The sequence below is a fragment of the Cydia fagiglandana genome, chromosome 14 (assembly GCF_963556715.1).
Source record: "Cydia fagiglandana chromosome 14, ilCydFagi1.1, whole genome shotgun sequence".
Taxonomy (NCBI): Eukaryota; Metazoa; Arthropoda; class Insecta; order Lepidoptera; family Tortricidae; genus Cydia; species Cydia fagiglandana.
Window position 1 is genome coordinate 5,362,525 of NC_085945.1, and position 26,254 is coordinate 5,388,778.

Below are 26,254 nucleotides of genomic sequence, written 5' to 3' on the forward strand. Positions count from 1 at the left end.
TTACAGCTTCTCGTAGGGACTACACTTGCGTATAATCCAAAGTACCAGGTCAATGGTAAGAATGAACTGTGCTTTGGTTATACTAGACTAGGGACAAAGGGTAGGAATAGGGTAGAATCACACACTTTTGTTGTCTATTAACGTCCTTTTTAGTTAGGCTCCATAAATTATACATGGTTGATATATATTTCTAACAGAAGGTTTAAAATTATGGTATTTTTATCCTAAAATATGTGTGTTAAAAGGTAAAGAACTGAGCTGTCTAAATCTTCCTAATTTTTAATTTATACGGGGAAAATTTAATATTTTATTTCTGGTTGTCTGGTGTAGGAGCGAGGTACTGAGTGGTTCAATCAGGTTTTCATGGTATTTCATAATCAATACTTAAATATCAAGCAGGGTTTAGGAGTACAGGCTGGTCTGAGATGGAAGGATCGAAGATTAGTTCTGTTTTAGGGACCCCTTTGGCAAGACAAGAGTAGTCCATTGGGAAAGTTGAGTGAAATAATGCTCTTCTTGATATTTCAGTTTCAATCAATATAATAATTAGTAAATAAACTCGGTGCTTCGTTTATACATCTAGAGAACTAGGAATTCTGTCTAGATTATCAGCTCTGGGGAATGGGATTAAGGGATTAGCATCCCTAGCTTTTTGAATATAAAAAGATAAGTAATCATGATGACGATGGATACTTTGGCACTTCTTTTCATAGTCATCTAGGTGCGCTTAGTTTACGAAGTGCTGGTCATAGCCCTTCCGGCTAAAATGGTAGGGTAGGTGTTCCGACTAACCTTGTTGACTGGACTAGGAGTTCCCAGACCTGTATCGGGCATACGGGGTAGCACGTGTGAATAAATCACACATCGTTTAGAAGTTGATAGTTAACTGTAATTATCCTTGAAATCTTAGGGTGTAAATGAGCTTACCTCAGGAGTGCTACTTCTATGTTATCCCGGGAACTTAATAGGCGTAGCAGGATTTTACCAACAACATTTTTATATATTTAAATCATCTTATATGCTGCAATACTTAAATACATACAGTGTAGTAAACTTACAACTTCATTTATATTAACACTAATAAATTTTATTGAATTATCCCATTTCTATAACTCGATTTTCCTTAAATTGTTTTTTACTTTCATAATTAATGATTTTATTATCATAAATAACTGTTAGTAAAACCTAGGGAATAATAAATAAAACTTGAGTCCAAATTTTAGTTGATACTCATTAAAGAATTTGAGGTTACCGCGGTTCGCGTCGAGGGGTCCTAACTTCTAGCTAGACGATCACATGGCCATATTTTAGGGGTAAAATCTAAAGGGGGTTTATATTATATTATGGTTAAGTAAGTAAGTATTTAAGTAAGTATCGAGGGGGGGAGTGACAGCGAGTCCGACTCGCACTTGCCCGGTTTTTTAGCTTTAGACCAAGAAAAGTCTGCAGCGATTTTGTGCGTTAGACTGCACGATTGGCTCGAATTCGTAAGTGACACCGCTGAACTAGACTAGCTACTAAAGATCGGTTGCACTAATCCGTCCGTCATCGTAAAAGTGATCGCTAAATAGTGATGTATGGGAAGTCTCATAGAACTCTGCCGCGTGACGTTGATCAGTCTGTTAAAACTGTGGTTGGTACAACTGGCCCTAAGCCAGAAATTATCCAGGTATACGATACATATCTTTGCCATGCATAAAAACTTTAATGATTGCCGTAGGTGTCAAAAGCTTGCCAGTCTCTCTGCATGTGGGTCCACGCCATGTACAAATTTTATCATGTCAACAAAGGTGTGGCTCCCAAGAAGGCTGCTCTGGAGAAAGCTACCAAGGACCTCGCGGAGGTTGAAGGTACACGACAAGCACTCATTTATAATGTATGATAATGATGAGAAACTTTCTGTGGTGCTCTGGTGCTGCACCGTACATTTTGTGGTCACAGTTTCAGAAATTCACAATTTTGTATGGGGATACAAACTATCCACAACGTAAAATGGATCTCTGTGAAATTGTCACGAAATTTTTGAGAATTTTTTCGAATTTTTTGGAAACTTTCCACAACTTATACCTACATCTTTACTCAAATGTCAACTTGTCATAATCATTTTTTTTTTTAATTTATTGAGAAAACCAAACAGTCATATAAACATATCAAAAATACAATACATCAAGATGTACTGCAACAAAAGATACAAGAAAAAAGACCTGGAGGTTCATAAATTATAAATTATGTTAACTGTGTAAGTACAATTATAACTACTGCATATTAATACCAGATAGAAAAAACTGCTATCAGTACTTAGGTACTAAAACAACTTACGTTTAACTATGGTTTTTAGACTAGATATCGAATTTTGAAAGCAATCTATTTCGGAGAGATGTTTATTATAGTAACTAGGAACTCGTCTGAAAAAGGTATGCCTGGAATAGTTCTTGATAGAAAAACTAACATGAAACAGCGATCGAGGGCGTAAGGGGTGATGCGGACAACTGAAAGTAACTAATCTTAGGAGATTAGGACAATTAATAATATTTTTAAGAATTTTAAACAAAAACATAACGTCCAAGTATATCCTACGGTTAAAAAGGGAAGGTACACGAAAATGTTTTGCAGCCAAGGTAGAATTTACAAAATAAGTGCCTGTTCTATCTATAATAATAACTAAAATCATAACCAAAATACAAAATCATGTACCTATGGTTCACAGTCCCATCTCCAGTATCCATTCCGAGACAAGATTTTTTATTAGGCTTTACACATCTCATACAATTTCGGTTTAGGTTCTGTGTTTCAGGGTTGTTATGTTTCTCATTACAGCTATACTAGCAAACGCAAGAGCAAAAATGCTAGCGTTGCTCCAGGGCATTGCTAAGTTGAACGCCTATTTGGAAGAGAAGGAGGACGAAAAGAGAAAGATGGAAGATGATATTAACGCATGCTTAGCCAGAATGGACAGAGCCAACAGGTATACTAGAGTCTGTAATATCTGTTCAAAGTTGAACATGGTATAACAACAATGTTTAGTGAATAACAGGTACCGTAAAATGGGGTGAGTAGGGATAGGGATTGCATGGAGAGTTGGGTTATGAATGGGGAGAGAAGGGATGCCAGGGGGTGAGATGGTTTTTAAAGGCTACTGCTACCTAAATAATGTATTCGTATTACAAATGGAGCTATAGTGATATTCATAAGAAAAAAAATCGATCCAATAATGATCCAAATCACCTTTGTATGAAATCCCATCTCACTCCAATTACGAGGTACTACGGGTTGAGGACGGATTTAGTATTTATCGGTAAAGTTATGAAATGGAACTACCCAAATTCATAAAAAACTAAAATACAAACGCCCGGAACATTTATTATATATACCATTCAGTTTACATATGTAAAAATAAAATGTTATCGAGGTTTGAATGTCAGTTTTCTCCCTCCTCACCCCATTTTACGGTAGTTACAATTAGAAGCACATATAAGGCAAGATTCTAGTTCAAGTTCTTTAGATGTTCCAAATGATGATGTTAAAACAACAAGAGTTTCAAGATAAATTCGAAAACCTCGCCTTCTTTGCTACTTAGCTTCGTAGCGTCCTATCAGGAACTTATTAAACTTTCATGAAATATAATATCTACATAGAATGTGTGCTTTTTTAGATTACTGAACGGGTTATCTAGCGAAAGAGTTCGATGGATTAAAACTATAGCAGATTTGGATGTTGCTCTAGTAAATCTCATAGGAGACATTCTTTTGAGTGCTTGTGAGTTAACGGTTTAATCCTATCTGTAGTATCTATTGTATCTATTCTGATTTGTGAATTAATCGTTGTTGTCAATCTCTTACCTAGTCGATTTACCAGACCACATAATACGCGGTGTTAAAAAGGTACTAGAACGCGTCTAAGTTAGTAAGGTAATAGTGGCAACATCGTCAAAAACCTCAAAGAGTCTGTTCGGAAGGAAAAGAGTTGTGGAATATAAGGGAACCCGTACGGTAGAATGTAGATTCTATGGCTCTTCTCTTTCCGCACAGACTCCAGTGATGCTCTTTGCAGTTGCAGACTTCATTTAGATTGCAATGGTTTGTACATATTTCGCAATGTTTCGCCAGGCGCTGTTGGATACGTAACACCTTTTACTGATGAGTTCCGGAGAGAGCTTCTTGGTCGTTGGATTCAGCACATAGTGGTACGTTTCATTTAACTCTAAGATCTGTATGGTTATTTACCCTAACGTTATAGGTATAGAAGACTGATGTCGCTAATTTCTCATACTAGAACTAAGCCGATATGCTTTTTCTACAACTTCATTTCAACATTTTATTTTCTTTGATGCAATTTAAGTGACACCGTTACAGGATGTAGAAGTACCTCATACGCATGGTGCCACACCGCTGTCTGTTTTGGGCGACGCCGTCGAAATTAGGTGAATATTTCAAATTTACATCATAGACGCCAGGCTGGGTTCATTCAGGCAGACCGAAAAGAAGATGGCGGGACGACTTGGATGCATTCTACCCCAAATGGTGGGAAAATGCCGATGATAGTGGTCAAGTGGAGAAACCGAGGGGAGGCCTTTGCACAGCAGTGGGACACCAAAATGTACTAATAAAAAAAAACAAATTTAAAGTCATGTGCGTATTTCGGAAACTGTTTGTCTTTCTTTAAACTTATTCCCAAAAATATTCCTCCTTCACTATTCCTATGCCAATATCTTATTCTTGTGCCTTCAGAACATGGCAGATGTACGGATTACCTCGGGACCCTCTCTCCGTGGAGTCGGCAGTTTTGATCTCTAACTCTCGACGGTGGCCCCTCATCATCGATCCGCAGACGCAGGCCAACAAGTGGATCAGAGCAATGGTATTACGGGAATTTTGAGAAGTCACAAAACAATACCTTCCATCGCAAATCAGCATAAAAAATAGTACTTAGTGTGCTAATTTCTAAATCCGACCACTGACTAATACGACGATATCGGCCGGTCAGTTGTACGGAACTGTAAAATTTTTGTTCTAACTGACAGGTCGATATCGTCCAGTAGCCTGTTAGTTAGTGGTCGGCTTAGTTGGAATCCCTGACGACATGTCATTAACTTCCCAAACTGAGTCCCAAATCGTAGTGGCTGAAGCTGAAGGGTGTACTGTAATGCTTTTCCTTTGCATTCAGGGAAAAATTGACGGGATCGTAGTCGTCAAGCCAAACGACAGAGATTTATTACGAAATTTTGAGTCGGCACTGCGTTTTGGAAAACCGATTTTATTGGAGAATGTTGGGCAAGAACTAGATCCAGCTTTAGATCCAGTTTTAAAGGTAAAATTCAAGTTTATAATAGCCTAATAGCTACCTAATCGAAGGTTAGCTGGAAGAGATCCCTTATAGGGATAAGTTCGCCTTTGTTCTTCCATTACTGTAATTTATTTTTGTAAATCTGTGTTGTGTACAATAAAGTGATTACTACTACTACTACTACTAATAATACTTAATAGTTCATGTCCAAAATCTTTTGTCTGACAAATTTGTTAATGAAAAAGGCAACAATTTGAAAAATGTAGGCGCAAAGGTTTTATCTCCCATGCAAATTGTAAATTTAGAGTCTATACTGACAAATTGGTTTGCCAGACTATAGATTTCTTATGTCATCAATGTTTCCTTTTATTTAGCGTCAATACTTCCGGCAAGCTGGTCAACTTGTACTAAAGCTGGGTGATTCCCTCATCCCATATATGCCTGGCTTCCGATTATACATCACGACTAAGCTGCCGAATCCTCGTTATACTCCTGAGACTTCTGTCAAAGTGCAGATAGTCAATTTTGCGCTGGTACCGAGGTAAGTAATACGTAGAAAACCTTTAATTGTAGGTACTGCGCGGTTTGAAATTCGTTGTTATGGAAAAATGTTAGGAAAGTGGTGTCGATGTCGTTTTTCTGTTTATTTATCTCCCTCTGCTCAAACTGAAGAAACGTGTCTGTATCTACCGGAAGCTTAGATAATTTAAAAAGTATTAACAAACATTTCCAGTGGTCTAGCAGAACAACTTCTATCTATCGTAGTGGCTCAAGAACGCCCAGACTTGGAAGAGCTGAGGGGTCAGCTGATCGTGACGCGAGCTCAAATGGCCTCTCAGTTGGCTGAGATGCAGTCGGATATTCTGTACGGATTGTCCAATAGCGAAGGGTCACCTGTAGATGATCTACCCTTGATTTTGACCCTAGAAGCTATTAAGATAAAGAGCGCTGAAATCTTGGTTAGTCACTTTTAATAGGACGGCGAATCAACGGCGTTTCCTGCCGTTTCCCTTTCCGTTAGTGTGGCCTCGACATTATAAATAGGTTGTCTTACTACTAAGTGAACCATCTCTCTTTATTCTTCTTGCTATTGATTTTTTTTACCACTAATAAAAACACGCTTAAGCCCTTGATTGTCGGAACCTGGTTCAAGCCTAAAATATATCTGAATATGGAGTATTGCTTTGGAAATTTCTCAAGTCCTTTGACAATTTTATTTTCCTTTGAAAACTTCTACATTGATATGTAATAACCAACAGATAAAAGTAGAAGACATAGAGCGTACGACCATAGAGATCGACGACGCTCGGCAAGGTTACGTGCCCGTGGCCAACCGCGGGCAGATTCTTTTCTTCTGTCTGTCTGGGATGGCGAATGTGGACCCCATGTACCAGTACTCGCTGGAGTGGTTTGTGAAGCTCTTCGTCAGGTCCATGGCGGAGACGGAACCTAACGGTACTTCCGATAACATTTTATTTTTAAAATAGATACCAATGTGCTCACAGTTTGTAAATTGTCAAATGTCTTATCATAAACCCTAAAATAAGATTTTGAAGATAATTTCCATTTTTTGAACTTGTTTGCTCAGAATAGCAGCAGGGGCCCATTTCTCGGACGGTATTAGACTAATAATATTAGTTCACGAACTGTCAAGTCGTATGGGTTACCATGGTAACACACTAATAATATTCGAGAAATGGGCCCCAGATACAAATGTCGAGTGTAGGGGAAGCAGTGACCATTGTAATCGTCAATTGTAGGTAATCGTCCTGATGTACAAGGGGGTGCCCGAGCCTCCCGACTGCCCAAAACGTCTCCGACCTCCCATACCTATCGTTCGTCTTATAATTTCATGATTTTCAATTTCTAATTGCAACCTCAATATTCGTCAATAATTATGTATTAATTCCACAGAGGATATTATTGAGCGAGTGGAAACCATCATAGAGCACTTCACGTTTTTGCTCTACGTCAACGTGTGCAGAAGTTTGTTCGAAAAGCACAAACTTCTGTTTGCTTTCCTGCTCTGTGCCCGAATATTAATGGACAAGGGAGTTATCCGACATATCGAGTTCAACTTTCTGCTGAATGGGGGTAAAATTGAGGAAGTGAGTAAAATTGCAAATGGCGAAAACTAAACACAAGTTACTATATTTTTCAGTAGTAAAACATACCCCTACTACCCTCTAAATAAGTCCTGTATTGGTGTCATAGTACCAAAGTTCAAAGTACCTGCTTATCCATTTATTTACGGTCACTAAAGGTGAATCAATACTCAAATGTCTTGTAAATCTTTAGTTTTTCTTTTTCTATGCCTAAAAAGATTAGAGATAGGCGAGACAGGATTATGGATTGGCTAAAAGAAGGGTCGTTTGCACACGGGAAAGGGATATTTTGTAATTGCGATTTAGTTTTGCAAAGGGATATTGTTTGAGTGTGTTAAGGCCCCAGTTACAGTGGTCCAGGATGGTCCATGACAAGCCATCGCCGTTGTGTACAGAGGGCAATGGTATACAATGGAGGATGTCTGGACATCAGTTGTTTATCGTGGTGCGCAATCGGGAAGTTGTCGGTTTTTTTTAACTTTAAAGGAATCGTGGCAAAGCCATGGCCTGTGGTGTTCATACAGTCGCCCATGGCATGGCTTGGCATGGCACATCGTTGGCCACTATGTACTGGGGCCTTTATCATTCGTCCGCACTGTAACCAATATGTGAAGAGCGTCTCTTTTATTGCCATTTTATATAATGTGATCTTTTTTGCCACTTTTGTGTTATTTCTAGTCAGGATCGCGAGTCCCTTTCATCCAACCTTTAGGAGAAAAAAAGTGTCCTAATATTTCCATATATTTTTCATACTTTCCTTTTCGTTACCGCCATACAAAAAATATGGGGAAATGGTAACACGATACCCCATTAGGATCGAAAGAGCTCGTGACTCTGAGTAGAAATAACACAAAAGTGGCAAAGAATTCACAATATTTAAAAATTGCAAAAAAAAGAAACGCTCTAAAAACAACTTTAATTGTAGGAACGTGAAAATCCGGAACCGAAATGGATCTCGGAACGCATGTGGCTGGATATGCAGCAGTTGGCTTCTGTGCCCACGATGAGGGCCTTCGTTGACGACTTCCCCAACCAGTTGAAGCACTTCAAGGGTTACTACGACGCCATGAACCCGCATAAGTGCGTTTTCTTCTTCTTTCTCGCGTTATTCCGGCATTTTGCCACGGCTCTTGGGGTCCGCTTGACAAACTAATCCCATGATTTGACGTAGGCAACAGTTTTTACGAAAGTGACTGCAACCTGACCTTCCAACCCAGAGGGGAAACTAGGTCTTATTGGGATTAGTCCGGTTTCCTCACGATGTTTTCCTTCACCGAAAAGAAACTGGTAAATATCAAATAATATGTCGTACATAAGTTCTGAAAAACTCGTTGGTACGAGCCGGGGTTTGAACCCGCGACCTCCGGATTGAAAGTCGCACGTTCTTACCGCTAGGCCACCAGCGCTTCCCGCATAAGTGCGTTTTATTGATGATAATTACTTTTGGCAACAAAACAATTACTTCTGTAACACAACTAAATCGTCATTAAAGGCTCGTAAATGTTTAGATCGATATGAGTATATATGGTACTTACCTTGTTTTATTTCAATTCCGACATTTTTTACTGTTGTGATGTCTAAAAATAGATAGGGTAATTCGCCAGTAACTGGCTACTGCTAGTAATTGACTACCCTAAACTAAAAAAAACCGGGCAAGTGCGAGTCGGACTCGCGCACGAAAAGTTCCGTACCATAATGCAAAAAAAAAAAACAAAAAAAAAAGCAAAAAAGAAACGGTCACCCATCCAAGTACTGACCACTCCCGACGTTGCTTAACTTTGGTCAAAAATCACGTTAGTTGTATGGGAGCCCCATTTAAATCTTTATTTTATTCTGTTTTTAGTATTTGTTGTTATAGCGGCAACAGAAATACATCATCTGTGAAAATTTCACCTGTCTAGCTATCACGGTTCGTGAGATACAGCCTGGTGACAGACGGACGGACGGACGGACGGACGGACGGACGGACGGACGGACGGACGGACGGACGGACAGCGAAGTCTTAGTAATAGGGTCCCGTTTTACCCTTTGGGTACGGAACCCTAATTAATTCTATTCACCTATAAATTAAATTTTAGTAGGTATAAGGCTTGAAACCTTATACTAAAATGAATTCTGTTTATAGGTGAATCGAATTCATTTTTAGTTTAGGGTGGCCTATTACTAACAGTGGCCAGTTACTGGCGAATTATCCTATTTGCGCAACAAGTGAGCGATGTTGCTGTTTGCGAGTGCTAATTTTGAGTTACGAGCAGCATATGAAACTTATTTTTACATTTAAGTATTAACCATGCACTTACCTTATTTGGTCTTTTTACGTATAATTATTGACCATGAATTTTCAGGCTTGCGTATCCTAAACCGTTGGACACTCAGCTTGACTCTTTCCAAAAACTGTTGGTGCTGAAATGTCTGAGGCCCGATAAAGTTGTACCCGGGTTACAGGTATGTAGAAGACTTAATTGTCCAGTGATCCAATCGTAGGCTCTTTATAACACACTTCAAATACCAACAAGTTCATATTAATGTACAAGGTTACGCAGTATAGGGACCGTGCGCGTATATCTGAATAGGAACAGAGGACACTTAACGCCAAAGCAAGTGCTGCCCTCTACAAATTATGTACGTTTTCTCATAAGAGATGCATGATAAGCATTGTAGGATCTGCCATCTTGTGGGCTACATTGGAAGCTTAAACTTCTCATTCATACTTCGCGCCAATAGCCTCGGTCCCTACAGTTTATGCAAGTTCCCTATAGAGATGTCATTACGATGACTGAGATTTCCTCTTTTCTAAAACTTATCACACTTTTAAATTTTGCATTTTACTTGTACTGATAAGTTAGTACCTGGCACTAAATCGTGCAGAATGGAAGAAGAGGACAGGGAAGGCCGACCCCAAGTAAATGGGATAAGGTCTGGGAAGAAGAAGACTTGTACTGATAAGTTAATGACGTTTTAACAGGATTACGTAGTGGTGGGACTGGGAGCGCGTTTCGTGGAGCCTCAGCCGGCAGATTTGGCGGCGCTGTACGGCGAATCCGACCCGCTCTCTCCTATCATATTCGTGCTCTCTACTGGCACAGATCCGGCCGCTGGTAAGAGTGACCCGCCTCGGCTTCTAAAGATAAAGATAAAGATCATTTATTACAAGCTTTTATTCAGTTTCACCTGACCGTTGTCTGTCTGTCTGTCTGTCTGTCTGTCTGTAATCAAATCTTGAAAGTTAAATTTGATCCACTTCCCGGTTTCCGATTGAGCTGAAATTTTGCATGCATGTATAAATCGGATGACAATGCAATATTATGGTACCATCGAACTGATCTGATGATGGAGACAGGAGGTGGCCATAGGAACTCTATGATAAAACAACGAAACCTAATTGTGTTTGGGGTTTTTAGGATTGTATCGATGAGTATTAGTTGCCTGTGGAAAGAAAAGTACAGTCAACGATAAAAGCTTGTACCAAAAATGAAATTTTTGCCAAAAACTTATTTGCATTAAACATTATACCAGTTACAAACGTACAAAGGTGTTCAAAATAGGTACTATGGTTTACATATTTAAGCTCATGCAGGTTTCACAAAACCTTAACAAGGTATACACTTAACCCTTCTTGTGTCTAAGCACTGATCAGTGCGCGTGAATTTAAATCCATTGTTTAATATAATAGGTTTAAATTCATTCGCACTGATCTGTGCTTAGACATACGAAGGGTTAAACCTCAAGAATCGCTTTATTGATAGATGAAAACCACATGAATCCGTTCAATAGTTTTTGAGTTTATCGCGAACATAGGTACACAAACACTACATCTTATAAAACTAAAAATGAATTCTATTCACCTATAAACAGAATTAATTTTAGTATATGGTGGCTAGTTATTAAATGCTGGCCAGTTATTGAAATCTTATTCTTTTATAGGTGAATAGAAATTAATAGAATTCGTTTTAGCATAAGGTGGCCAGTTATTAAAAAGTGACCAGTTATTGACGATTTACCCTACTTGTTTACATATGTGATCCTAGTGTAGTGAATTTTCTCTTCTAAGGGTGTTTCATATTAAATTTTTCTTTTAGATTTATTGAAGTTTGCAGATAAGATGAAGATGGGGAAGCGTTTTGACAGCATCTCGCTTGGTCAAGGCCAGGGTCCGATCGCTGAAGCTATGATGAGACAAGGTTGTGACTTTGGGAATTGGGTCTTCTTCCAGGTACTTTTGCTTATAATATTTGCTGTATCTATTTAAAAAAAATATACAGAAAGAAAAAAAAAAACCAACACGTTCACTGAACATTAAACGTCCTATTATACGTACGTAAGGTTTTCGCACACCAAAACGCTCGGCTCATTTTTTGCTAGCTTGATGTCAACCAGCCTCAACCTCCGAGCTTCATATACCTACTTGCTACAAATACAACTAAACTTCAAAAAAAAAAAAACTTCATTCCACACAGAAACACAACTTATAAATAAAATTAAACCTACTTTTTAACTATTCAAACAACCCACCCCACATCGCTCCCGACGCAAAGGTGCCTATCACGCTTGCTGCGTTTCCGCGTCGAACCGCGATGGACAACCTCTGCGCCAGGAACGACTTAGGGTAATTCGCCATAGGTGAAATCTCAAGTTATTGAAAACACGACCTAGTTTTCTGTTGTACGAGTAGGTAATATTATGAAGTTATTACACTAATAAAGTGCAAAATTATGATATTATACTTATCATATGTCCTGCGTTTTTCATCATATCGATTTTCCAATTTTATTCTACAGAAAGAGGTAGGTCTACCAAGATGGTTGCATACCATAAAATTCTCATAGCTTCTATTCCTGTCAAAAATCGCATACTTTTACAAAACTCTGCAAAAGATTTCGTAAATCTACTTTTAACGAGCTATAATATCAATTTCTAGTCGAGCCCGCAGGTAGTCAACATTTAATTAGATAACTAATCAACATAACAGGGAACATTAATAAAGAAATGTTAACACATTTCTTGTTTAGTATAAGGTTTCAATAACTGGCCACCTTATACTAAAATTAATTCTATATAGGTGAATAGAATTCATTTTTGGTTGGGGGTGGCCAGTTACTAAAAGTGGCCAGTTACAGGCGAATTACCCGACTTGCTTGTGTAATCCTTGAATGTTCCCTCTTATACAGAACTGTCACTTGTCTCCATCATGGATGCCGGTGCTCGAGCTGAATGTGGAACACATCTCACCTGAGACGGTGCATAAGGACTTCAGGCTGTGGCTTACGGCCATGCCTTCTCCGCACTTCCCGGTCGCTTTGTTACAAAATGGTGAGTTGAAACCAGCACCACAGATTGTCTTCTACTCAGGGGCGTATTTTGAAATTTGGCGCCCCGGGCATTGGCACGTTTTGCCGCCCCAGAAGTCAAGGAAGAAATAGTACATTATTGTCGAGGCTCGGAAGTAGCTACTTGCAGGCTGAGGATTCGTTTTAAACGGACTCCCAAGGTCGTCCGTTTAATTGAATCCGAAGCCAGCAAGTAGCCGAGTCATATATAGTGCTTTTCTCAAAAATGGTGCAAGAAATATAAATACCACAGAAATATTTTACAAAAGCAACGTTCTTACGTATATATTTTCACAGAAAAACGCCCTTGCCGCCTTTTTATTTTTTTAATAAAAAAATAGAAGTGTATTTTTCTGCCGAAAATACGCCAACCTATTTGAGACAGCTAAACAGTCGCGGTACTAATAATCTGTTTGGCTGTTTAATGGGCCTGTGCCTTCATTTGATATGGCCATTTCAACTTTTAAAAAGTTTGGAACTCTACAAATAATGGAATTTGTATGCAACATTGCAGTCCCAAAATCGAGACTGCAATGTTATTAACTTTTTAATTTTGACCTGACCATAAACTACGCGCTTCGCGACCTATTTTTTAGAAGGCAAAGTCGGCTTTGCCGTCCATTTTTGAGAAAAACAAAATGCAATCCGCCAGGGGCGGCATGCCGCCCCTGGGGGTTGGCGCCCCGGCCCATGGCCCGGATGGCCTTAGGGTAAATACGCTACGTCTTCTACTGTTCTACAAAACTGTCATCATCTTTCTCAGGGTATGATGGCTTTAAAGTTGATGTGGATCATATTTGACCACAATTACATTAATTCAAAAAATTCAAAATGTGGTTCATCTCAGTGCTGATTCCATTGCAGTATTGTCGATCGTTTCGTTAATAAAAATTTGAACTGAAGTTAGCTATCCTCGACATAGGTACACTTTTGTACAGAACTGGGTTGTGGGTTGATGAAATAACATTGCGACTACCTACCTATAATTGTTGATAAAAATACTCCAAGTGTTAAAGTTTATGCTCGAACACCAATTAAACGAAGAGTGCCTCAAACTTGAGACTAGCTACATTTAAGCACCCTTGACGCATTCCTAGTATTACTGCTTTTCGTCTCTTTTACAACCGCCACTCATTTTAACTGTCATATTAACTGTAATTTTAGTTTTATTATGTAATATTGTAGTCATAATGTGTTCTTTTATAATTTAGACGTAATAGTCCATGGCCCCGACGGAAGACCAGCGCTAGCCTTTATAGTTCGTTTTTTTTAGCATTAGAAAGAACTTCGCAGAAGTAAGCTTGTGGTTCCAAATAAGGCACTTTTAGCGGTAGTAATTTGAAGTAAATTATATGTATTGACCGTGCTACATTAGATAATTCAATAATTATTAACAATTAAAGAGCCTGATAAAAACTGTACGCCTACTTCTGTGGAGTTCTTTCTAATGCTAAAAAAAACAAACTATAGGCTAGCACCTGCTGAGTCGGGACCATTTCGTGACCGTGGTAGTATTACCTGTTGTTTTATCTATTAAGTTTTGTCACGAATAAAAACATTCTATTCTATTCTATTCTATTTCCCTCCTTATTCATAAACGTTCACTAAAGTTGTCAAGCCGATAATAATCGTTTGTTCCTTTCCATTTTATCGGCTCGTTAACTTTAGTAAACATTTATGAATAAGGGGGTTCATTTATATCTATTTATTATTGCCAGGATACAAAATGACTGTGGAGCCTCCTCGGGGCATAAAAGCCAACTTACTCAAGGCTTTCATGAATCAGGTCCCAGACTTTGCTGAGTATATGAACTCGGGCGACTCCAAAGTGCCCAACTTTAAGGTTTGATTTCTATTTTGTCCTGTAATGGCATAAAAGACACTAATATCATGTTAGATTGAGAATTGTATAATTCAGAAACGAAAACTCACATGTAAATTCAAAGATTCTGCTATAGATAGGCTAAAAATAGTGTCCTTATTGGATTCTTTCTTTGAGATCTTTACTCTATTAGACTACGATACATATAGCATAAAGGAAACCCAAGATAAAAAAAAAATATTCCGCCATCCACGTACAGTTAAGACTAGTTTTCACATTTTCCGATTAGATATCGGATGTTGGATGACTAGAAGAAAGCAGCTAGTGAGTTCCCTATGGCATCAACTCTTTCTTTTTGGATGTTTTGTTTTATTAGATCAATAAAAAAGAATCAACGTATAATTAAATGTCCCAGGAATACCCAATTGGCGTGAAGTGGCGCAAAATAGGGTAGAGTGGCACTCTCTTGTGTCAGAGGCCAAGATCGTTTTTGGGTCGCTTCGTGGTTGTATTCGATATCCGATATCAGATCGGAAAATGTGAAAAACTTGTTTAAGGCTATAACAAACTTATTAACTGACATTTTTAGACGGGTCTAACGCGAATATGGTCTCGACCACTACCAGTGAAACCTGTGTCGAAACGTCGGTAAATAAAGTTAATTGAATAAAATTCGCGTTAGACCCGTCTATAAATGTAAGTTAATATTAGAGATGCCACGAATGAATACTCGGCAACTATTCGGTATTCGGCCTATTCGGCCACTTTGCCGAATATTCGGTATTCGGCCGAATGTTGCCTACTATTCGGCCGTATACCGAATATCTGTTGCACCTACCTAAAAAGAAAAAAATACACAAAAAACGAATTAAAATCTAGGTATATTTAATATTTAAAACGTACTCTTGGAAAGTAGTTAAATACGAAGGCACGTTTTTGAGCATTTGTTGATTCCAAATTAATTTATTTTTATCATGGGGTCTGATTTGATTGATTCTAACTACATTAATTGATTCTGTTCAACATAAAAATATATCTTAGCAAACATTGTGCTTTGTTAGCGAACAGTTTTCATAATAATTGTAACTCAAAATGTTCGCATTTCATGTCGAATATTCGGTCGCCGAATATCTGGTATTCGGCCGAGAGAGGGGCCGAATATTCGGTATTCGGTATTCGGCCAACACTATTCGGGGCATCTCTAGTTAATATGTGTTCAAAACGCGAAAGTTTTAAAAATGTCACAAACTTATTGGGTTTCAGTGGCTCCTGTTTTCATTGTGCCTGTTCCACGGCGTGGTGCTCGAGCGGCGCAAGTTCGGACCTCTCGGGTTCAACATTCCCTACGAGTTCACCGACGGGGACCTCAAGATTTGCATGTCGCAGTTGCATATGTTCCTCTCAGAGTACAATGAAGTGCCGTTGCGGGTATGTTATGTTTGAGTAGCTAGTAGTCGTTTTTATAATGATGAATGGCTACTGTTCTCCCTGGCTATATTGTCTCCGTAGTGTCTGTTTAATTGGCTACTTTCCTACTAGTCAAATCAGCTTCTTTTTTAGAACTGTCAAAACTCACCTACTTTTTATACTTCCATCCGATTTATTTAATATAAATTATGTTTAAAAATAAGTGCTATCTATGTTTTTCTAATAATTATCTGGTGCTTTATTTCGTGCACGGTGTGTAATAATATATTTTAAGTATAGGAAAGTACCCAATTAAATGTTGAAGCGCTGGGTAGTAAAGAGCAGTTTTTCGACAAAACAAAGTAGGTACTAGCGGGACGAAATCTTCATGATCGTGACTATTCACGGCAAGGTGAATGCTAGGAATGATAAAGAAATAAACTATATATGGTAAATCGTCAATTATTGACCGCTGGCTAATAACTGGTCACCCTAAACTAAAAATGAATTCTATTCACCTATAAACCTGTATAAGGTTTCAATAGCTGGCCACCCTTCAATAGCTAGTCACCTAAAACTAAAATGAGTTCTGTTTATGATGATGATGATGGTATCCTGTTATCCCTCATCAGGGACATAGGGCTCTCAGAAGGGTTCTCCACTGTTGTCGATCCTGCGCTGTCTCTTCAACTTGAAGAGACAGTTCTGTTTATAGGTGAATATAATTCAATTTTAGTTTCGGGTGGCCAGTTACTGAACAGTGGCCAGGAATTGATAAATTACTCTATATGACAAACACGACGACCTTAAAACCTTTCTGCTCTTGTAATAAATTCTGGGAAGATATCGCAAATTTTTAATCTGATTATACACTGTCTCAATTGTTTTTCTTCTATTAGAAACGAACATAATGATCTCTAATTGTTGATTACCAGATGTTGACATACGTCGCCGGTCACATCAACTACGGCGGTCGCGTGACCGACGACTGGGACCGGCGCTGCCTGATGTGCCTCCTCGGAGACTACTACGCCACCGCCGTGCTCAGCGACAGATACTATTTCGACGAGAACGGGTTCTACAAGCAGGTTAGATGATCTGACGTTGCCACTTCTACTGTAGGTCGCGTGACCGACGACTGGGACCGGCGCTGCCTGATGTGCCTCCTCAGAGACTACTACGCCACCGCCGTGCTCAGCGACAGATACTATTTCGACGAGAACGGGTTCTACAAGCAGGTTAGATGATCTGACGTTGCCACTTCTACTGTAGGTCGCGTGACCGACGACTGGGACCGGCGCTGCCTAATGTGCCTCCTCAGAGACTACTACGCCACCGCCGTGCTCAGCGACAGATACTATTTCGACGAGAACGGGTTCTACAAGTAGGTTAGATGACGTTTGGTTACATATTGGGTTTTTAAAACCTAACATGAAATCATTGGGATTGGAAATCAGATTCCCTTTGGGAGCGTAGGTTCGAATCCTACCGACTGCGCCAAATGTATGTAAAGGGCGATATAAAGAAACGCGATGTGATTTCAATGGCGGTTTATTCTAAACTAAAAACATGGTCAAGCGCGAGTGGCATATACCCACATATTTATATCTATAACTTGTTAGTTATGTCTACCTACCTACATGTAGTATTGTGATATACTACAATTAGGCAACATCAGTGGTACAGATAGAAAGGTTCTGCACTGACCCCGCATAGAGTTTTGCAGCACGAGAAGAAGCATGTAATAGCTAAATTGTTTCATGATGGATACCTATCGCAAGCTCGATTTCGTTTGGCTACTTTTGTTATATGTAGGGACAATATGTGGCATAGGTACGCTAAAGATGCCATAGGAGGATATATGCCCACTAGATTATGATCTGCGAGCTATGATGCCCACAGTTATCGATGAGATAACGACAATACCTTCTAGTATAAATATTGACGGACAATTTAGTCTTAGAATCGTTTTTTAGGCTGCGCGCTCCATTGTAGACGATTGCTTTACATCATGCATATTTTGCGGTCAAATGTACGTAATTTTAATGTATACCTAGCAACACGCGTCGGCGACCATCGACGACTATACGAAGTACATCCGCTCGCTGCCTCTCAACGACGACCCATCGTTGTTCGGTCTACACAGCAACGCCAACATCAGCTACGCCATGTCGGAGACTGCTGCTAATCTTAGTATGGATTCGTTTGTGAACACACTTATACTTATCTACTTACATCATTTCGCTGGCCCAATATTACATGGGTCTATGATACATTTTCAAGGTAGTTGAAATTCGACTTAATGTCACTATGAATAATGTTCGAATTTCAGGTCGATAAAAGTGAACCCTGAAATATTGGTCCAGCGATTTGTTACTTACTAAAGTCATAGAGAATTAAGACAAGTAAGGGTCGGTTGCACCGAACTGTTCGTATCGTTAAAGAGTTCGCAAAATTTTTATGTATGGAAATTTTCATAGTAAAGCGCCGGGGCGCGCCGGCTGACGTTGATCAGTCTGTCAAATGTGGTTGATGCAACTGGCCCTAAGTATAGAGTGCTCACTCCATACATCAGTTTTCTTACCAAAACGTTTATTATTTCCGTAGTCGACATCTAGCGTCAAGTAGCGGATTTATCACCAACAGTCTCCTAGCCACTGTAGCAGACAGGATAGATGGCGCTTTCTGGGAGTACTGGAGTAGCCTACATGTCTATTAAATCTAAATAAAGTACATAACATAGGTAGTCACTAACATAGGTTAAGAGTAATAATAAGCTACTAATATATTATGGAAATTTAATTTCTGAAATAAATAATTATTTAATTTAATTTAATTTATCAGTACTTATACTCAGTAGGTAGTAGTAGACGTAGTACCTAGTTCAAATTTGACTGCCAATTTTTTTTGTATGCTGGGCAGCTAGAGGATAAATTGGCTTGATAATCTAATTACATATCGCATGATACAGATACGCTACGCAATTTGCAACCTAGAGCCGCTTCTGGCGAAGGCGGATTGTCAGCTGAAGAGAAGACGGAGCTAGCCGCCAAGGAAATCTTAGGTTCTCTGCCAACGAAACTAGACCTTGGCCATATCGCTGCTACGTGAGTAGAATTTCGATGAAATTTTGACCTGGCCATACACACTAGGGTACATACACTTGCGTTGTTTTACCTGTACAGTTCTTGTGCGCGGTCGAAGCTGGTTAGAAACCTGCGCAGTCTAATGTGCTATGTTTTATCTGTGCAGTTGGCAAAACTGTGCAGGCATACCCTAGTGTGTATATGGCCAGCTTTACGCATAATCGTGACTTTAGTGGCAAATTACAACTAAGTATGGTTCAATAAATAAATGTTTAAATCCTGATTTGTTTGACTTTGTGTGACGTTCTCACTTACCCTTAAAATACATCGTATTTTCACGGAAACGTACGAACGTGTCTTGTTATTTCAGTCAGTTTCGGTACAAAAAGTACTGAAGTAGCATGACAAATACGAAAGATTCCGAGAAAATACGTTCCAACTCTATTGACGTTTGATTTTTGCCATGAGCAATACCGCCGGTATCGTCTTGGGTCGTCCCATTCGTTTTTCGTCACGTTCTTAAATTAGTCCTATTCTGCTTTCGTCACTCATTCTAAATTCGTCACAATCGTCGGTGGCTTTCAATGTAGAATGAGTGACGAAAGCAGAATAGGACTAATTTAAGAACTTGACGAAAAACTAATGGGACGACCCAAGACGATACCATACCGCCCTCTGCTAATTATGCACTACATCTGTATTTTATTATTTATTTATTACAAGCTTTTGCCCGCGATTTCGACCGCACAGAATAAGTTATTCCATGCTAACGGTACCGCCCTTAGGTACAGCTAGCTCCATCTATGATCATTTACTTATGAACATTCTTCAGGATGTGTTTGTGGGTTGCTGTGAAACATTCGGGCTTCTAGCTTTAGTAGTTGACCTCTAGATGGTGTTGTTATCTTCAAAATACATCATAGTACCCGAATAGTATCCTTTAAGAGCTTCCTGAATTTTGTAACTAACGACAGGGATGCAAGAATACGTAGAAGAGATATCTCCATTGTGTGTAACGTATTGCCGCATCTCTGTCGTCAATTACTATGGAAGGCAAGCTCTTTGGTTCCCGATAATTTAAGTCGGAAAAAACAATAATCATGCTGCTAGGGTCTGTGCGGAAAGAGGAGTCGTAGAATGTATAGGTTCATTACATTCCACGACTCTCTTTTCGCACAGACTAACATTGACCATTGTTCTACTAGTTACCATCCATGTTACTATGGAATACGGTACCTACGGATCAAAGAGAATTAAATCAATACGTGTAATCACTATGTCATCCGTGACGGCACTTTTTGTGAACACTATTGCATGTACCTAAATCCCTGTTCTGTCATCAGGTACCCAGTGTCTTACAAGGAATCCCTGAACACAGTACTTATCCAGGAGGCGATTCGATACAACCGCTTGTTGGGAGTCATCACAACTTCCCTAAAGTGAGTACATATTTAATCATTCTCTATCATTTAACAATGAAATGGAAAAAATCTTTTACAGTACATATGGTCCTATTTTCCCGCACTAGTGCGTAAAATAGCACTTTTCGTGCGATGTTAAAAGTTTAAAGGGCCATATGTACTGTAAAACGTTGTACGATACACGTGCGAATAGGTAATTCGCAACTCGTGTCGATTTAATTAATTTATCGCCACTCGTTTCGAATTTCCTCTTTTTCGCACTTGTATCGTAAATAACTATTTTCCGCTTTTGGAAGCTTTTTTCCGCTTTATACCCTAGTCGAAAATATTCTATGTCAACAGCAGACGATTTTAGAATTTTAATGTTAGCAATAAGCTTATCCTCTTGCTTTATTCCTATCTCGCTTCTCTGGACATTTTTTGGTCGCTTGACATAATTATGACGGATCTTACTAAGAATGGTGCTAGTTCAGCGGTGTCACTCACGAATTCGAGCCAATCGCGCAGTCTAACGCAATTAGTTGCGACCGATCGCGCGCGTGATGCGAACTCATCAACCAATCGCGTTGTGGTGACTATACGATTGGCCCGAATTAGTGTGTGTGACACCGCTGTACTCCATTTTTATTGCCCGTAAGGTCCGTCCTTAGATATATGTCAATGGGTCGCACACACAAATAGCTTTATCTTGTAACGTTACTCGTAATAAACTCGGCCATAATATCTGTTGGTGCTTTTCATAATTGCAAAGAATTGTACAAATTAATCTAATGTTATCCTTGGCAGTGATCTCCTGAAGGCCCTCAAGGGTTTGGTGGTGATGTCTCAGGCCCTCGAGAACATGTCCAATAGCCTGGCGATCAACGTGGTGCCTCTCATGTGGAGCTCCAAGGCGTACCCCTCGCTCAAACCGTTGGGTAACTCATACAAGACATATTTCGATTTAAACAGGGTAATTCGTCAATTACCCTGTGTAACTGGCCACTGTTTAGTAACTGGCCTCCTAATACTTAAAATGAATTCTATTCATTTTAATATAAGGTGGCTAAGGTAAACGGCCCCAAGTTCGTGTTAGTACGTTATTTCGTTAGTTTTATTTTCTGGCGCAAATAATAAGGAATTCAAATATCTTTTATTCAAATTATACATATGAAAAAAATCTGTATTATTTAATCTCTTCAATAAAATGATAACCAATATTTTAGTGATTAAACTAAGAGTAATACGACGGTCGAAACTGTTAGACGGCCGCGAATAGCTGTGTTGTATGCGTGCACTTTTTTTAGGCGTAAGGTGCGCGCTCTCACTTGTTAAGCTTATAGGAAGGAAAAGCTAAACCCATTCGAATAAAAGTTTTTGGGAGTGTTTCTGTGGGTTCCTTAGTAATTGATTTGATAAGAAAAAAGATTAAATATATGCATAGAAATAACATAAAATTGCAATAAATCGACTCACGAAATAGCGGTCATTTTATCTTACGTGTGTCTCCTATTTCGTGCCACTAACGAATCAAGGATTTTCTAGATACATTTTGAGTGCTTGTTTTTAAATATAACAATAAAGATAATTAAAAAATAAATTAGAAAACAATTAATGTATTTCATGAAGTTTCGTATGAGCGAAATTCGGTATATGTTTTTTTCACTAGAATTCTCATAAAACGAGATTGAATGTGACCCGAGTTAAACATTTTAAGGTATGTTCCACGTATATTCTCATATTAACTACTAGCACAATTTTATTTATTATTGAAATTTGATTTATTTTTGTGTATGTTTATTTTTAACGTATAGTAAATTATTTTTTGTAAATATTTTTTTTTTATTATTTTTTATTTATTTTATTTTATTTTTTTATTTTTTATTTAAATTAAATAGTTTGACTTAATCAAGTATTAAAGTACCCATATGGTTTACCTAAGTCTTAATTCAACCATTAAAGTCGACGAGTACAAAAAACTCAATTTAACATTTTTTTTTATTATTATTTTTAATTTGACCTTACAATTATTCGTAAGTAGGTAAGACCGTTAAATATTCAAAATGATTATCAGCAAATTATCAATTTATCACCAATTACTCTAAGAAAACTTTATGCCGAAACAGGGGACACGAATTCACGAATTTAGGAGCTGACCTAAATTTGTATCACGAAATGGGAGCCAAATAAGAGGTTCACGAAAAAATTTATATAAAAAAAATTTTCAACTAAAACCCTACAGTTTATACATTAAATTATTAACAAAGAACTAATATAACATATTCAAAAGCTTTCAAGGTATTGATATGCTTAGTAATATTAAAAAAAATACACAAACTCTCAACTCACTCTCAAGAGCCTTAACCTGCCGAAACAGGGGCCCTTTACCTTACTTATTGAAGGGTGGTTGGTGGTTTAATGACAACATTATACTAAAATGAATTTTGTTTATAGGTTAGAATTCATTTTAGTATAAGGTGGCCAGTTATTAAACATTGGCCAGTTACTGACGATTTACCCTAGGTACTTGTGTATAATAATCCTCACATTACAAAATAGTACCTACCACTTTTTTAGATCGCAATACGGTTGCCAAAAATTTCATTAGAAATCTTGAGGATTTTCTCTAGCGACTTCATCGATTCGAATCCTGATTTGACTTTCGCTCGATAGAAAAAAAATCAAAGACGTGTCTAAAACGCACTTTAAAAATTTACAAAAGTTAAAAATATTTTAGTTACATTGGGGACTGTTGGTGCCGCCCAATTCCACCGACCGATCAAAACCCGCAATGTAACGAAACTCGAGCCCTTACCCACTGTTCCAGCGGCATGGGTGAAGGACCTGATTCTCCGCGTGAAGTTCATGCAAGACTGGAGCGACCACGGGATACCGAAGGTGTTCTGGATATCTGGCTTCTACTTCCCGCAGGCGTTCCTCACGGGCGCCCTGCAGAACTATGCCAGGAAACACGTCATCGCCATCGACACCGTCGGCTATAGTTTTGAGGTTAGTTTGTTTTGTTACTCGCATACACAGAGACCACCTGGCATACTTAATTTAGTTTTGTCAAATTAATACCAAGATATTATTTTACTAATCCGCGAAAAGATAACGTACCTACTAGTCAATCAGTGCTAATCCGTTATACTCGCTTGCGTATTTTTTACATGCATTTTTCATGTCAGTCGGGTGACAATGCAATATTATAGCATCGAGCTGACCTGATGATAGAGACATTGGAGACAGTAGGCTGCCTTAACCCACAACTTACCGTGATACTAAAAATACTAAAATGTTGATTCCCCACGTCATGTAACCACGTAATTTATTCTAACGACGCAGATATTGCAATAAAAAGGATTTGAATTTTATTGTAATGTTTCGATTATGTTTCTTTAAGGCATTAGCGACTGCACCCGCGAAGAAATACGACGACGGTTGCTGCGTCCGCGGGCTGTTCTTAGAGGGCGCTCGTTGGAACATGGGCGACATGTCGCTCGAGGAGAGTAGACCCAAGGAGTTGTACACAGGTGATTGATTATAGAAATACGACGACGGTTGCTGCGTCCACGGGCTGTTCCTAGAGGGCGCTCGTTGGAACATGGGCGACATGACGCTCGAGGAGAGTAGACCCAAGGAGTTGTACACAGGTGATTCATTATAGAAATACGCCGACGGTTTCTGCGTCCGCGGCCTGTTCCTAGAGGGCGCTCGTTGGAACATGGGCGACATGTCGCTCGAGGAGAGTAGACCCAAGGAGTTGTACACAGGTGATTCATTATAGAAATACGACGACGGTTGCTGCGTCCACGGGCTGTTCCTAGAGGGCGCTCGTTGGAACATGGGCGACATGTCGCTCGAGGAGAGTAGACCCAAGGAGTTGTACACAGGTGATTCATTATAGAAATACGACGACGGTCTGCGTCCGCGGCCTGTTCCTAGAGGGTGCTCGTTGGAACATGGGCGACATGACGCTCGAGGAGAGTAGACCCAAGGAGCTGTACACAGGTGATTACTTATCGTCTAGCCGCACAGACATCAAAACTTGCCAAGACAATAGTTATTTGTTTTACAAGGGGGCAAAGTTGTTGTTGTTTAACCTCTCGTGCTAATATTGATACCCGAGCAAGCGAAAAATTCCAAAATTGAACCACAAGCTTGGCGGGTAGTTCGAAAAATGTAATCTTGCGAGGGTTTCAACCCACGAGGGTTATACATATTGTACCACCGAGTGTAACACAAAATTTTTAAATACACACCAACACATTTATCATTCAAAATCATTTAAAAGTGGTAAGTATATAAATTCTACCACGCAATAATTTTTCTGTCATCCCTTTAGTCAGATTGATAAAATATCAGGTTTAAATGTAAAATATAGTATAATAATGTGTTATGACAGATATGGCGATAATCTACATGAAACCAGAAGTCGGTCACAAACTAGCGCAGGGCTTATACTGCTGTCCCACCTACAAGACTTTGGTGCGCGCTGGCACACTGTCCACCACGGGGCATTCCACAAACTACGTGATGACGATCGAGCTGCCGACGCACAAGCCACAAGCGCACTGGATCAAGCGCGGCGTCGCGCTCTTCTGCGCACTCGACTTTTAACCTTTTGGACGCCAATGACCGATATATCCGCACCGCAGGTCCAACGCCAAAAACGGATTATTCGGTTACATACCACAGAGCAATATAGACATGCATATGTATAAAGTTCAATTTCAGTTTTGACACTTCGGTGACGTGGCGTCTGACAGCTTTTGTGTTTGACACGGCGTCGAAAAGGTTAAAACCAGTGGCGTAACGTGAACTATTCTAGCCGTGGGCGAAGTCGAATCTGCGATCTTTTCTTTCACTGTGCCCGAAGGGGCCTCGGGCCCTCTTGGGACCCACGCCTAGCTACGCCACTGATTAAAACAAGTATTAAGCGAGGGAGACCGTGTGTGAATTGTAGAAGGCAGCTGAAGCCCCTAGCATAGTTACTTATGGCAATAACATATTTAAAGGTGTTATTATAATTAGTGTTTGTATAATTATGTTAGTGACATATAATATATGATTTTATACAATCGGTCTTTTTATTTAGCTTTTGGGTAAAATTTAGGTCTTTTAAAAATGACCGAATTTGCGAACGTTTATTTCGAAAACTTAGGAGGAAGGACACAAATAACATCTCGCTGTCCTAGCTAGTCTCGCCTGCTCGTGGTCCTCCTGCTGCTTAACGGAAGAGATAGCTACAGAGAAGGAAAACTTGAAACAAACCCGGCTCGGTGCCAGCCGTTATGCACCTGCAACCGAACCGGCTCCGCACGTATTGACTATGTCATTCCTGTGGGTCCAGCCGGCAAGGTCGAGAGAGTGATGTGGGTTTTGGGCATGCCCGCATTACTTACTCGCGTCCCAGGCGACGCAGCGTCCGTGGAGAGGTCACTTCACCCATTCCAGCTTGCTGAGTGGAAAACAACACGGAGAGTGGCAGTTACCGGTTCTAAGTCCAAACAGATAGGCGTTAGTGCGGACGCCAGGGGTCACTCTCGACAGTGGGAGGGTCCATCGCAGGCCCATTGACAAGTTATCGCCCGCTTTAAGCCGGGCAGCCCCCGGTCAGTTAGGTACTTGTCCGTCTCGGTACTGACTTGCTTCTAATGGGTGGTAGGAGCACTAGCATTGCTAGACAGTTGGTTCCGTTAATAACTTCACCTGCTATCAAGAAAACCAACAAACCATGTCAAATTCGCCAATCCATGCGCCTGGGAACATGGAATGTCCGTACAATGAGGACAGGCTTTCCGAACACCAATGAAAGCTTAAA

At 39.5% G+C, this 26,254-nt stretch overlaps 1 protein-coding gene across 1 annotated transcript in view; it reads left to right on the forward strand.

Moving 5' to 3' along the window:
• LOC134670675 (dynein axonemal heavy chain 1-like) overlaps nucleotides 1–25,050 on the forward strand; it is a 101,390-nt gene extending 76,340 nt beyond the window's left edge. The window contains exons 61-86 of the mRNA XM_063528493.1: nucleotides 1,721–1,850; nucleotides 2,818–2,965; nucleotides 3,653–3,756; nucleotides 4,107–4,183; nucleotides 4,353–4,420; nucleotides 4,728–4,857; nucleotides 5,164–5,307; nucleotides 5,658–5,824; nucleotides 6,017–6,242; nucleotides 6,543–6,738; nucleotides 7,198–7,391; nucleotides 8,314–8,468; nucleotides 9,734–9,833; nucleotides 10,354–10,486; nucleotides 11,468–11,601; nucleotides 12,557–12,698; nucleotides 14,434–14,558; nucleotides 15,801–15,965; nucleotides 16,880–17,032; nucleotides 18,002–18,137; nucleotides 18,916–19,051; nucleotides 20,374–20,469; nucleotides 21,238–21,368; nucleotides 23,258–23,439; nucleotides 23,834–23,963; nucleotides 24,836–25,050. Of these exons, the coding sequence (XP_063384563.1) occupies nucleotides 1,721–1,850; nucleotides 2,818–2,965; nucleotides 3,653–3,756; nucleotides 4,107–4,183; nucleotides 4,353–4,420; nucleotides 4,728–4,857; nucleotides 5,164–5,307; nucleotides 5,658–5,824; nucleotides 6,017–6,242; nucleotides 6,543–6,738; nucleotides 7,198–7,391; nucleotides 8,314–8,468; nucleotides 9,734–9,833; nucleotides 10,354–10,486; nucleotides 11,468–11,601; nucleotides 12,557–12,698; nucleotides 14,434–14,558; nucleotides 15,801–15,965; nucleotides 16,880–17,032; nucleotides 18,002–18,137; nucleotides 18,916–19,051; nucleotides 20,374–20,469; nucleotides 21,238–21,368; nucleotides 23,258–23,439; nucleotides 23,834–23,963; nucleotides 24,836–25,050 (3,717 nt within the window). The remainder of the gene's footprint in view (nucleotides 1–1,720; nucleotides 1,851–2,817; nucleotides 2,966–3,652; nucleotides 3,757–4,106; nucleotides 4,184–4,352; nucleotides 4,421–4,727; nucleotides 4,858–5,163; nucleotides 5,308–5,657; nucleotides 5,825–6,016; nucleotides 6,243–6,542; nucleotides 6,739–7,197; nucleotides 7,392–8,313; nucleotides 8,469–9,733; nucleotides 9,834–10,353; nucleotides 10,487–11,467; nucleotides 11,602–12,556; nucleotides 12,699–14,433; nucleotides 14,559–15,800; nucleotides 15,966–16,879; nucleotides 17,033–18,001; nucleotides 18,138–18,915; nucleotides 19,052–20,373; nucleotides 20,470–21,237; nucleotides 21,369–23,257; nucleotides 23,440–23,833; nucleotides 23,964–24,835) is intronic.
• The last annotated feature ends 1,204 nt before the right edge of the window (nucleotides 25,051–26,254 follow it).